Below are 12,087 nucleotides of genomic sequence, written 5' to 3' on the forward strand. Positions count from 1 at the left end.
TGGGGAGGGTTGGTTGTAGGATGGTGGCCATAGGGAGGGCATGGTGGTTATCAGGAGGTCATGGTGTGCAAGGGGAGGGTTGGGACTATGGAGGTCGGTGGCCGTGGGGCTGGGGCTATGGAGGAGGTCATAGGGGCCCTAGGGAGATTGTGGTGAGCAAAAGAAAGGTCGGGACAGCGGAGGAGATTGACTGTAGTGAGGTGGCCGAAAGGAAGGTTGATTGTAAGATGAGGGGGTCAAGAGGAGATGGTGTGCACTAAGGGAATGGTGGTGGCCGTGGGATGTTTTGGCCGTATGGTGGGGGTCACAGCAGGACACTGGTGGCCTTTGGAAGGGTTGGCAGCTGCAGTGTGGTGGCCACAGCGAAAGCCGGCTGTAATGTGGTGGTAGTGACCAGTGGGATGCTGGCGCCATGGGGCTGTAGACTGTTGGCATGAGAACCGTGGTGATCATGAGGGTAACAGTGGCCATATTAAGGACTGGCCCTATTCTGGTTGCCCCGGGATGACTGTTGGTGGCCACGAGGGTGTTGGAGAGGGTTGAGTGTCACATGGTGGCCACCGGGAGACCATTTGCTTGCCACTTGTCACCCTTGCAGGATGAGGACGGCAACACTCTGTCCGACGAGGACATCGCAGCCGAAGCTGACACCTTCATGTTCGAGGGTGAGGGAAGGCCACCTGCTGCCATGGGGGACCCCGTGTTGTCCCCCCCACTCACCCCATGCCCCCACAGGGCACGACACGACGGCCAGCGGGTTGGCCTGGCTGCTCTACAACCTGGCCCACCACCCAGACTACCAGGAGCAGTGCCGTCAGGAGGTCCGTCAGCTCCTCAAGGGCAGGGACGTGGAGGAGATCGAATGGTGAGAGATCCCCACCGTTCCTCCCTGCCACGCAGCTCGGGGAACGCGGCGCCACCATCCTTTGCCCCCCAGGGAGGATCTGTCCCTCCTGCCCTTCACCACCATGTGCATCAAGGAGAGCCTTCGCCTGCACCCGCCCGTCACCGCCGTGTCCCGGCGCTGCACTGAGGACATCGCCACGCGTGATGGACGCGTCATCCCCAAGGGTACGGCTGATGTGGGGCACAATGTCCCCATTGTCCCCATCCCTCCTTGTCTCACGTCCGTAATGCAGACGTTTCTGTCCCTCTAGGGGTCATCTGCATGATGAGCATCTACGGGACCCACCACAATCCGGATATCTGGCCCGAGCCACAGGTAGAGCCACGAGTCCACCACGACGTGGGACAGCGGGATGTCCCTGTCACCACCTCCATGTCACCCACCGTCTGCTGGTGTCCTTGTCATCCCAGGTCTACAACCCAATGAGATTCAGCCCAGAGAACAGCCAGGGACGGTCCCCACTGGCCTTCATTCCTTTCTCTGCTGGGCCCAGGTAAGCCATGGAGGGGACACGAGTGTTCCCACGTGCCACCCCCAGCACCCAGGAGGTGGTTGTCACCTCGATGCCATCATGGGGACCACACATTTTGGCACGGGGGGCCGTAGCATGGTGGTGCAGCCAACAGAATGGAGGTGGCCGTGGGGAAAGTCGTGCCAAGAAGAGGTGGTTGTCACCTTGATCCTGTGGTCATCATGGGAACCACAGATGTTGATGTGGCCACGGGAATGGTGGTGTAGTCAAGGGGGTGGTGGTGGCCATGGGAGCACGCTGGGCCCAGGTGAACCATGGGGGGGACACAAGTGTTCCCATGTGCCACCCCCACCACCCCAGGAAGTAGTTGTCACCTTGATGCCATCATGGGGACCAGACATTTTGTTGTGGTCGTGTTAAAGTTGGCCAAAGTGTGGTGGTAGTGGCCAATGGAATGGTGGCGGCCGTGGAGACCGTGATGCCAAGAAGGGCTGGTTGTCACCCTGGCTCTGTGGTCACCATGGGAACCACATATTTTGGTGTGGCCATGGGAACATTTGGCCATATGGTGGTGGTACGGCCAATGCAATGACGGTGGCCATTGGACCAGTTGGCTGTAGGTTGGTGGCAGTGGCCAATGGAATGGTGTTGGTCATCAGGACAGTGATGCCATGGCAGGCGGTTGTCACCCTGACTCCGTGGTTGTCATGGTGACCACACAGTTTGGCATGGCCATGGGGAATGTTGGCTATAATTTGGTGGTGTGGCCAATGGAATTGATGGCGGCCATGGGGAATGTTGACTGTGGGGTGATGGTGTGGATAGTGGGATGGTGGCCATGGGAATGTTGGCCATGGGGTGGTGGTGTGGATAATGGGATGGTGGCCATGGGGAATATTGGGCATAAGGGGGTGGTAATGGCCAGTGGAATGATGGTGGCCATGGGGAATGTTGGTCATGGGGTGGTGGTGTGGATAATGGGATGGTGGCCATGGGAATGTTGGCCATGGGGTGGTGGTGTGGGCAATGGAATGATGGTGGCCATGGGGAATGTTGACTGTGGGGTGGTGGTGTGGAAAATGGGATGGTGGCCATGGGGAATGTTGGACACAGGTTGGTGACCATAAGGGGGTGGTAATGGCCAATGGAATGATGGTGGCCATGGAAATGTTGGGCATAAGGTGGTGGTGTGGAAAATGGGATGGTGGCCATGGGGAATGTTGGACACAGGTTGGTGACCATAAGGTGATGGTAATGGCCAATGGAATGATGGTGGCCATGGGGAGAATGTTGGCTATGGGGTGGTGGTGTGGACAGTAGGATGGTGGTCATGGGGAATGTTGGCCATAAATTGGTGGTAATGGCCAATGGAATGATGGTGGCCATGGGGAATGTTGGCTATGGGGTGGTGGTGTGGAAAATGGGATGGTGGTGGCCATCAGGACAGTTGGCTGTGAGGTGGTGGCGGCCAGAGATGGTCATGGGGAAAGCAATGGCCCCGTGGTGACTTGGGGATGTTGGTGGCAGGAACTGCATCGGGCAGAGCTTCGCCATGGCCGAGCTGAAGGTGGTGGTGGCGCTGACCCTCGCACACTTCGCCATCAGGCCAGACCCGGCGAGGCCGGTGCGCCGCAGGACGGAGCTGATCCTTCGTGCCGAGGACGGGCTCTGGCTGCAGCTGGAGCCGCTGTCGGGGATGTCCTGAGGAGGGGGGGTGTGGGGACAGTCCTGCCCAAGTGAGGAATAAATGGCAGCACAGCCAAAATGGCGTGGTGGTGGTGTTGTGGGGCGGAGGGGAGGCTGGCCTGGGTGGTGGGGACGTCCATGGGGCACGGGGCACGCAAGGGACAGGATGGGACGTGGGGAGGGGTCAGAGGGCACTGGAGGGGTCAGAGGTCAGGGGGTGGAGCATGAGAGCAGCCCTCCTGTCCTGCAGCATCACCAGAGTGCATAGCAACGAGTGGGCGGGGCTATGGTATCATAGCAACCAGTGGGCGGGGTCACTGTATCATAGCAACGAATGGGTGGAGATACGGGAGCATAGCAACCAGTGGGCGGGGTTTATGGGACCATAGCAACCAGTGGGTGGAGTCACTGCGTCATAGCAACGAGTGTGGGGGGGGGGTATGGTATCATAGCAACAAATGGGCGGGGTTACAGTCCCATAGCAACCAGGGGGCGGGGCTACGGTACCATAGCAACGAGTGGGCTGGGTCACTGTATCATAGCAAAGAGTGTGGGGGGGGTCTACATTACCATAGCAACGAGTGGGCGGGGCTACAGTAGCATAGCAACCAATGGGCGGGGCTACGGCATACTTAGCAGCGATTGGGGGAGGTTAGGGCTGAATGGGCTTGGCCAAAGGGCGGGGCGGTGTCTTCCGGTCACGTGAGGGGGGCGGCCGAAGCCGCGCAGTGGCGGCGTCATGGCGGCCCCATCCGGTGAGCGGAGGCCGCGGGCGGCGATGGGGGCAGCGGGGCGGGGGGATCGCGCGGTGCCGGCCCCTCACCCACCCGATCCCCTCAGAGACGGAGCGGCTGCTGAGCCGTGCGCCCGGGTATGGAGCGACGGAGGCTCCGGCGGTGGAGGAGGAAGAGGAGGAGGAGGAGCTGCGGCGCCGCCTGAAGTATTTCTTCATGAGCCCCTGCGATAAGTACCGGGCGCGGGGACGGCGGCCCGTGAAGCTCGGGCTGCAGCTGGCCAAGATCCTGCTGGTCACCGTGCAGGTGGGGCCGGGGGGCGTCTGGGGGGCGGAATGGGGGAACGGGGCGGGGGGGGACCAGAGGAGGGCGGTGAGAGGAAGGAGGGTGGAAGGTGGAGGCACCGAGGAGGGGGCAGCGGTCGTAGGAATGCTGGCGAGGGAGCTGTGGGGTTTGGGGGCACTGCGGAGGGGGGTTGGGTATGGGGGCAGTGGGGGAGAGTGGGTGTGGGGTGTCAGGGCTGTGGAGAGGGGACGCTGAGGGGGTAATGGGCGTTTGGACGTGGGGAGGGGTGCTCTGAGGGTTGGGGACAGCGGGCGTTGGGATTCTGAGGAGTCCTGGGGGCTTGGGGATGCCAAGAAGGGGACACTGAGGGGACAGAAGGTATGGGGACATGGGGTGAGATAGTTCTGGGGCTTGAGGATAGCAGGCATTGGGATTCTGAGGAGTCCTGGTGGTTTGGGGACACTGTGGGAGCACCAAGAAAGGGGCACTAAGGGGACAGTGGGCACTGGGACATGGGAGAGACGCTCTGGGGATTGGGGATAGCAAGGAAAGGACAACAAGCAATGGGACTCTGAGGAGTCCTGGGGGCTTGGGGGCACCAAGAAGGGGACACTGAGGCAACAGTGGGCATGGGGACATGGGGTGAGATAGTTCTGGGGCTTGTGGGTAGCAGGCATTGGGATTCTGAGGAGTTCTGGTTGTTTGGGGACACCAAGAAGGGGACACTGGGAGCACAGAAGGCATTGGGATGTGGGGAGAGATGCTGTGGGGACTGGGGATAGGAAGGAAGGCACAGCAGGCAATGGGACTCTGAGGAGTCCTGGGGGCTTGTGGATGCCAAGAAGGGGACACTGAGGGGACAGTGGGCACTGGAAGATGGGCAGAGATGCTGTGGGGCTTGGGGACAACAGGGAAGGACAGCAGGCATTGGGATTCTGAGGAGTCCTGGAGGCTTGGGGACACCAAAAAAGGGATATTGAAGGGACAGAAGGCATTGGGATGCTGGAGTGAGGTGGCCCTGAGTCTTGGGAACACCACTGGATACTGGGAGTCCTGGGGACAGTGATGGGGGGAGGGGGGGGAGGGGTTAGCCCCTGGGGCTTGGGGATGCCATGGAGGGGGTGATGAATACTGGGAGACTGAAGACGAGGAGGCTTGGGGACACTGAGAAAGGGACAGCGAAGGACTGTGGGCATGGGGACACTGGGGGAGGTGCAGGAATGTTTTGGGGCATGGGGACGTCATAGAGGAGCCCTGGGATAGGAGAAACCAAGGGACTGGGCACAAAGGGAAGGGAAGGGGTCACTTGAGTGATGCGTAGAGCCCTGAGCGTGGAGTGAGGAGATGTGGGGGTGACAGGGCACAGGAGGGGACCCCTGAGGCGGGCATTGGGCGTGGGGATGTAGATGTGGGGACACTGTGGGGTGCGCTGGGCCCTTGCAGGCAGTCTGAGTGTCCCTGGAGTGACTGGGATGATGGAAAGGAGAGGGCTGGAGTGTCTGGGGACACTTGGGGTGCCCCTAGAAAGAAAGGCAGAAAGAAAACCGCCCCCCTCGTGGGGGTAGCAGAGAAAAACAGCTGGAGTCAGCGGGTTGTAGTCATGAGGGAGGAAAAAGCTGGCATGTGAGGGCTGCCCGTGTCACCCTTGACCCGTCCTGTCTCCACCCCTCGTGCTGACAGCAGCCTCTTGTGCTGATCTACAGAAGTGTAATCGTCTCCTGTTGATAAACACAGGGTAATTAGCGGCGTGGGAAAAGGCTTAGAGCGCGTGGGCAGGGCAAAATGCCGGTGGAGAGGTGGGGAATCGGCGCTCCCTCTGCTGTTGTGCCTGGGGTGGCACTGAGGGACGCGTGTGGGTTCCCATGGAGCCCCATGTGGGTCCCTGCTGTGCAGGAAATCAGCAGTGCTTTGGGTGGAAAACAGGCGGAGAACTGGAGACACGGAGCTGCTCCTCGTCTTCTCAGGACCCCCACGCAGAGGGTGATGCCGTTCTCCTTCCTGGGAGACCAAGTTCCACCTTTTGGGGTGGCGTGGCTGCGTTTTTGGGTCCGTTTCACAGAGCCGCCGGGTGCGGGATTTAATCCTGGTCCCTTTATCTGTCAGCTCATCCTCTTTGGGCTCAGCAACCAGATGGTGGTGACCTTCAAGGAGGAGAACACCATCGCCTTCAAGCACCTCTTCCTGAAGGACTACGTGGACGGCGCTGACGACTCCTATGCTGTCTACACCCAACACGACCTCTATGAGCGCGTGTTTTATGCCGTGGACAAGGTGAGAGCCGCCAGAAAATGGGGCTGTGGAGAAGGGAAGCGCCTTGGGAAGGCATCCAGCTCCTGAGAGCATCTCCTTCCCCAGTACTTGGCCATTCCCAACGAGACCATCGGCCGCTACGCCTACGTGCGAGGGCAGAGCGGGGGCAACCAGTCGGCCCTCATGCTGTGCCAGCAGTACTATCGCAGGGGGCGCATCGATCCGGCCAACGACACCTTCAACATCGACCCCAAGATTGTCACAGGTTGGTTTTAGGGACGGCTGGGGCTGAGCTCAGCCATCCCACAGCATCTCTGGGTCTTGGAGGGAGGGGGGGGATTTGTGACCGCCGTGGGTTTTTGGTTTGCTGCTCGCTGTGGATTTGAGAAGGACCGCGGGGTCTCTTGGGGTCTTCGGGCTTCCCTGAAGGTGTTTCTCCCTCCCTGCAGACTGCTTGGGAGTGGACCCCGAGGACCCACATCCCCTGCCCCCAGAGCTGGACCGCAGCTACAAGAACTTCACCTTCAAATTTCACAAGTAATGGCCGTTGCCTTCCCTGCAGCCTTCAGGTGCTGAGCACGTGCCCGACCTGTGGACTTCCTCGTGCTTTGAGCCTCAGGCTCGCTGCCAGGATGAAAAACCACTTAAAACCCTCATAGGAGAGAAACAAATCTACCCTTGGGCCGGGGGAGATGTGAAACCAGAGTGATTGCACAAGAAGCAGCTGCTTTCCGGCCCTGTCTCCGTCGGTGTTGGCTGCAGAGCTGGCCCCGAGGCTCCGTTTCTACCCTGCAATACTCAGGGTTGAGGGTTGTTTCCTTCCCTCAAAACTGCCTTGTTTTGGTGGCCCAGGAGCAGGTTTTCAGCACAATCAGGTCGTTGTTTCAGCTCCATGTGTTGGTGGTGGTGCTGGACAGAAGGACAGCAGTGCTGCTGCTGCTGAGAGATGCAGCGTAGCTCCCCCCAAAGCCCAATTCATTGATGCTGGGGCTGCAGTTTGTCCCTCCAATGCCTTCTCCTGTGGCTGTGCACAGCCCCAAAGCAGACATCTCCCCACTGCTGCGGCTGTTTGACTCAGCACTGCGTTTTGGGGGTTGGTGCAGGGCTGTGTTGCACTCTGGACTTGCCCCAGGAGGGCTCTTAATGAATATTTTCCCCCTTTCCCACAGGCTCATCAACGTCACCATCCAATTCAAGCTGAAAGCCATCAACATCCAGACCATCATCAACAACGAAATCCCAGACTGCTACACCTTCACCATCACCGTGAGTGCAAACCGTGAGCAGGGCTGGCGCAGGGCTGGGGGTCGTCCCTCCAGTTTCACAAGCAACTCCCTTCTCCCAGATCACGTTTGACAACAAGGCGCACAGCGGCCGGGTGAAAATCCGCCTCGACAACCGGGCTGACATCAAGGAGTGCAAAGACCACAGCGTCTTCGGCCGAGGTAGGAGCTGCGTCGGTGGCGACGGAGGTGGCATCTGTCCCCAGAGGGCAGGCCGTGCTGGCTGGGGCCGCTCTTTGATGTCCCTGTGCCTCCTGGAGGTGACAACTCCTTCCGGCTGTTCTTCGACGTCGTCGTCATCCTCGTCTGCTCGCTCTCCTTCATCCTCTGCGCCCGCTCCATCGTCAGGGGCGTGATGCTGCAGCACGTGAGTGAGGGGGGAAGCAGCGCTCATGCGAGCTGCTGTCCCTGTTAGAGCTCGTGGGGTTGAGCTTGCCACCAAACTGGATTTTTTTCAGCATTCTGGCTGTGTTGCTGTGTCTCAGGATGCCTTTGTAGCATGAGGGTGCTCAAACAAAGCCACAGCTCCTGCCTGGGTTTAGGAAAAATGTGTGGTCAGGCGCAGGGAGGTGGTGGGGTCACCGTCTCCAAGGGGTGGCACTGAGGAACGTGGCTTAGTGGGCATAGCGGGGGTGGGTTGGGGTTGACTTGATGATCTTGGAGGTCTTTTCCAGCCTTGATGGGTCCTTTCCCCTCCCGTGGGTACTGAGGGGTGGGCAGCACTCAGCCCCCATGCATTGAGGACCCCGGTTTCTCCTCCCCACGCAGGAATTCAGTCAGTTCTTTCAGCGCCGCTACAAGCAGAGCGTGTGCCTGTCGGACAGGATGGAGTTCCTCAACGGTTGGTACATCCTGCTGGTCATCAGCGATGTCCTCACCGTGCTGGGAACCATCATGAAGATCGGCATTGAGTCCAAGGTAGGGGGGGGGGATGCAGACCCCGAGTGCGTTTTGGTGTTTTGGCCATTGCTGTGGATGTCCCCCCGCTCTGGGGGGGGCCCACAGCACGCTGTGCTCTTAATGTGAGCAGAGCTCTGATGGTGGTTGCTCCTCTTGGGGGGGTCCTGGCCCAGGTGGGACCCCCGAGTCCCCTTTTCCTTTTGGTTCAGGCCCTGCGTCACCTCTGTCCCCACAGAACTTTGCTGATTACGACGTCTGCAGCATCCTCCTGGGCACCTCCACGCTGCTGGTTTGGGTCGGGGTCATTCGCTACCTCACCTTCTTCCAAAAGTACAACGTGAGTGGCTTTGGGGAGGTGCCCTGTCACCCGAGGGGGACGTTTCCAAGAGCACAGAGACAACTGGTGGCCCTTGGGCCCATCCTACGGCTGCTGTGCATGTCCCCGGTTCCGTGCCCTGCTCTGCTGGGCACCGTGGGGTCACATAGGATGCTTCACCTCCTGTCCCTGCTGCCACCCTCTGTGGGCATTGTCCCCGTTCACTCAGCTCATGGGTCCCCTTCCCCTCTCCCATCTGAGTGCGTGGGTTCCCCTCTCCCCACCTCCACGAAGGATGGAGGTTAACCCTGACAGCTTTTTGCCCACCAGATCCTCATCGTCACGCTGAGGGTGGCCCTCCCAAATGTCATCCGCTTCTGCTGCTGCGTGGCCGTCATCTACCTGGGCTACTGCTTCTGTGGATGGATCGTGCTGGGGCCGTACCACGTCAAGGTGCTTCTCTCAGCTCCTCTGCAACAAGGCTGGGTGGGCTTCACCCACCTCTGGGCTCCCTTCCACCTCGGGGCCCCTGCTGTGATTTAGGGGGAGGTGGGCCCTGTTTTGTGGGTTAGACCAGGCTCCCATTGCGGTGCTCTGCAGGCTATTGAGGAGCAGTGGCTTTTTGGGAGCCTTCAGCCTGGCAGTGGAAGGGACAGGAGATGACACGGCTGCTTTGTCCCATCCCAGTTCCGGTCCCTTTCCATGGTGTCTGAATGCCTCTTTTCTCTCATCAACGGGGACGACATGTTCGTCACCTTCGCCGAGATGCAGCAGAACAGTTACCTGGTGTGGCTCTTCAGCCAGATCTACCTGTACACCTTCATCAGCCTCTTCATCTACATGGTCCTCAGCCTCTTCATCGCCCTCATCACCGGCTCCTACGAGACCATCAAGGTGAGGCTGCGCCCCAGCCGAGATCCTGAGCTCTTTTCAAGGGCGCTGCCGTGGGGCAGAGTCCCCCCTTGGTGCAGCTGAAGCGCTCTCTTGTCCCTGTTCTGCCTCTGCAGCACCAATGCGAGGGCGAAACACCCGTGTCCCAGCTCCACGCCTACATTGCAGAGTGCAAGGACAGCCCCAAGTCGGGCAAGTACCGTCGTGACAGCGCCTCGACCTGCTCAGTGTTCTGCTGCTGTGAACGGTGAGTGCTGGGAGGGGAGAATTTACAGCCCTTCTTTACTGCTGGCTGCTCCTGTGCACAGCCGGTGCCACGTGGGTTGTGATTTCCAGCCCTGTCGGGCCGTGTTGTGGCACCAACATCCATCTTGCCGTCCCCAAAATGCCCCTGGGGGACCCCTGACTGTATCTGTGCCCATCGGTGCTGCTCTGTTGTCCATTGCTTGCCTCGTGGCTCTCTGCCACCTTCAGCTGCCTCTGTTTGAAGCTTGCTTTCCTCATCAGATCTCACCCCTGCTGTCTCCCTGCAGGGCTCCTCTGCAGGACAACGCGATGCTGGTGAACTGAGGGAGGATCCCAGCACTTCCAGGTGCCCCACGCTCCTGCTGGCTGCGCGCCCTCTTAATTTATTTTATCGTCTGCTTTTAATGACTCGGCACCGGCCCCAAAGGAGCGAGAAGAGATGGACGCCCCCCAGGCGATGGGCTGCACAGATGGATGCCTGTCCTGCCATTTCTTTTTTGCCTCCACGGACGCTGTGCCTCTGTGCTCCCAATGCTGAACTACAGCCTGGCAGCAACTCGGGAGCTGAGCTGCAGCCCCCCAGCTGTGTTTTAGGGGCTTTGGGAGCTCAGCCCTGCTTCTGTTGCATCGAGGACTCGGCTGATGCTTCATCCTGAAGCCCTGCAGCCCCTCAGCTGTGTGCTGGACTCATCCCTGCCCTCGCTCCCCAGTCCAGTTTGCCATTGGGCCACATCCTGAACTTGCCTAGAGCCTCGCAGTGCCCTGGGGACACATCTTGGCCTTTGTCCTACAGCTCCACAGCCCTTTGGCTGCCCTGGACGCTTATCCTCACCCTTATCATGCAGCCCAGCGTCCCGTTGGCTGAATCAGAGATGCAGCTGGAGCTTTTTACCCCTGAGCCCGGCAGCCTCTCAGCCACTTGCAGCCCCTTGGGGCCATCAGCACCTTGGGAATAAGTACAGGGACGAGCCCTGAGCCACCTGCTGACATCAGGTTCCCATTTGTGCCCACGGTCAGGAGCCCAGAGCCCTTTTGGCTGCACTGGAGTGGTATCCTTCTCTCCATCCTGCTTCCCCTCAACCATTTTAGGGGCTGTTGAGGCACAAAGGTCTGCAGCACTGTGTCTCATGCCTCTGTCCCATCCCAACCACAGGCCCAGGAGCCAGGCTGTGTCCTCCTGCCTTCCCTGCAGCTTGCTCTGTTGTGCTGTTGGCACAGGGCTGCGTGTTTACAGCCCAGGCTGAGAGAAGCTTTTTGTCCTTGGGGAAGGGGGGGGGGGGGTTGAAGGCAGCTGCTCTGTGCTGGAGTGCAGCCAACAGCTGCCTGTTCCAGGCACGGCTTTTGTGCTGAGGAAGGCTGAAATGGCTGCAGATGGGAGCTGGGCTGCCGTGGGGAGGCCGTGTTCATTTGTGGAGCGAGTTGCGGCTGTTCTCAGCCTGGGGGAATAAAGCAGCTGAGGGGAAACGGTGCTTCTGTGCGCTGTGGGGCTCAGCACGTGGAGGAGGGGTTCGTTGGCACCTCGGGGTGCCCGTGGGAGTGGGGGGGGAGGGGGATTTGATGGGGGGTCCTGGGGACTGTGCTGTCACGTGGGAGGGAAGGGACCCTGGGGACAGGGGGCTCTTTGGGGGGTCTTGTCACCTAGTGTGCCCTCAGCTCGATGTGTCAGCCCTATGGGTTCAGCTTGGGGTGCCCCCGGGTTTACCCCCGCGCCCGCCCCCCCATTATTTTTAAGCCCCTCCTCAGGGTTCTGGGCCACGCGCCGCCCTCCATTGCCACTCCCAAGATGGCGCCGGGGATGAAAACACTCGGGTAGGCGCGTGGTGATAACGTCACAAAACAAACGCCGCACTCAAAATGGCGGCTGCTGGCTTTACCTCCCCCGGTCGACCTTCCGAAGATGGCGGCGTCGCCTAGATGCTCTCCGCCCTCCTTCCGCTTACGTCATCACAGAGAGACGTCGGGAGGAGGTTTTAAAGGGACCATGACCTCCCGGAGCCGCCGCCGAGGCCGGAGCGGGGCGGGAAGCAATTGGTGAGGGCAGGGGGGAGAGGGGGGCAGGAGCGCTCTGAGGAGAGGGTCTGTGCGGGGGGGGGGGGGGGGGGAGGGTAATACCCCGC

General features: G+C 60.1%; 2 protein-coding genes across 2 annotated transcripts in view; both read left to right on the forward strand.

Moving 5' to 3' along the window:
• LOC122192271 (cytochrome P450 4F22) overlaps positions 1-3,134 on the forward strand; it is a 7,282-nt gene extending 4,148 nt beyond the window's left edge. Inside the window, exons 7-12 of the mRNA XM_042892793.1 lie at positions 599-665; positions 736-865; positions 938-1,071; positions 1,158-1,222; positions 1,318-1,400; positions 2,907-3,134. Of these exons, the coding sequence (XP_042748727.1) occupies positions 599-665; positions 736-865; positions 938-1,071; positions 1,158-1,222; positions 1,318-1,400; positions 2,907-3,084 (657 nt within the window). The 3' untranslated portion in view covers positions 3,085-3,134. The remainder of the gene's footprint in view (positions 1-598; positions 666-735; positions 866-937; positions 1,072-1,157; positions 1,223-1,317; positions 1,401-2,906) is intronic.
• Positions 3,135-3,773: 639 nt separating this feature from the next.
• Positions 3,774-11,434, forward strand: MCOLN1 (mucolipin TRP cation channel 1). Its single transcript, XM_042892794.1, has 14 exons — positions 3,774-3,820; positions 3,906-4,105; positions 6,188-6,355; positions 6,440-6,599; positions 6,784-6,871; positions 7,504-7,600; positions 7,680-7,779; positions 7,878-7,984; positions 8,386-8,535; positions 8,753-8,854; positions 9,164-9,286; positions 9,521-9,727; positions 9,841-9,971; positions 10,258-11,434. Exons 1-14 carry the CDS (start codon positions 3,805-3,807, stop codon positions 10,292-10,294), a joined length of 1,686 nt encoding a protein of 561 aa, XP_042748728.1. The 5' UTR covers positions 3,774-3,804; the 3' UTR covers positions 10,295-11,434.
• Positions 11,435-12,087: the final 653 nt, after the last annotated feature.

This window comes from Lagopus leucura, unplaced genomic scaffold (assembly GCF_019238085.1).
Source record: "Lagopus leucura isolate 7727_CA_CO unplaced genomic scaffold, USGS_WTPT01 253-2_obj-0_obj, whole genome shotgun sequence".
In the NCBI taxonomy this organism is placed as follows: Eukaryota; Metazoa; Chordata; class Aves; order Galliformes; family Phasianidae; genus Lagopus; species Lagopus leucura.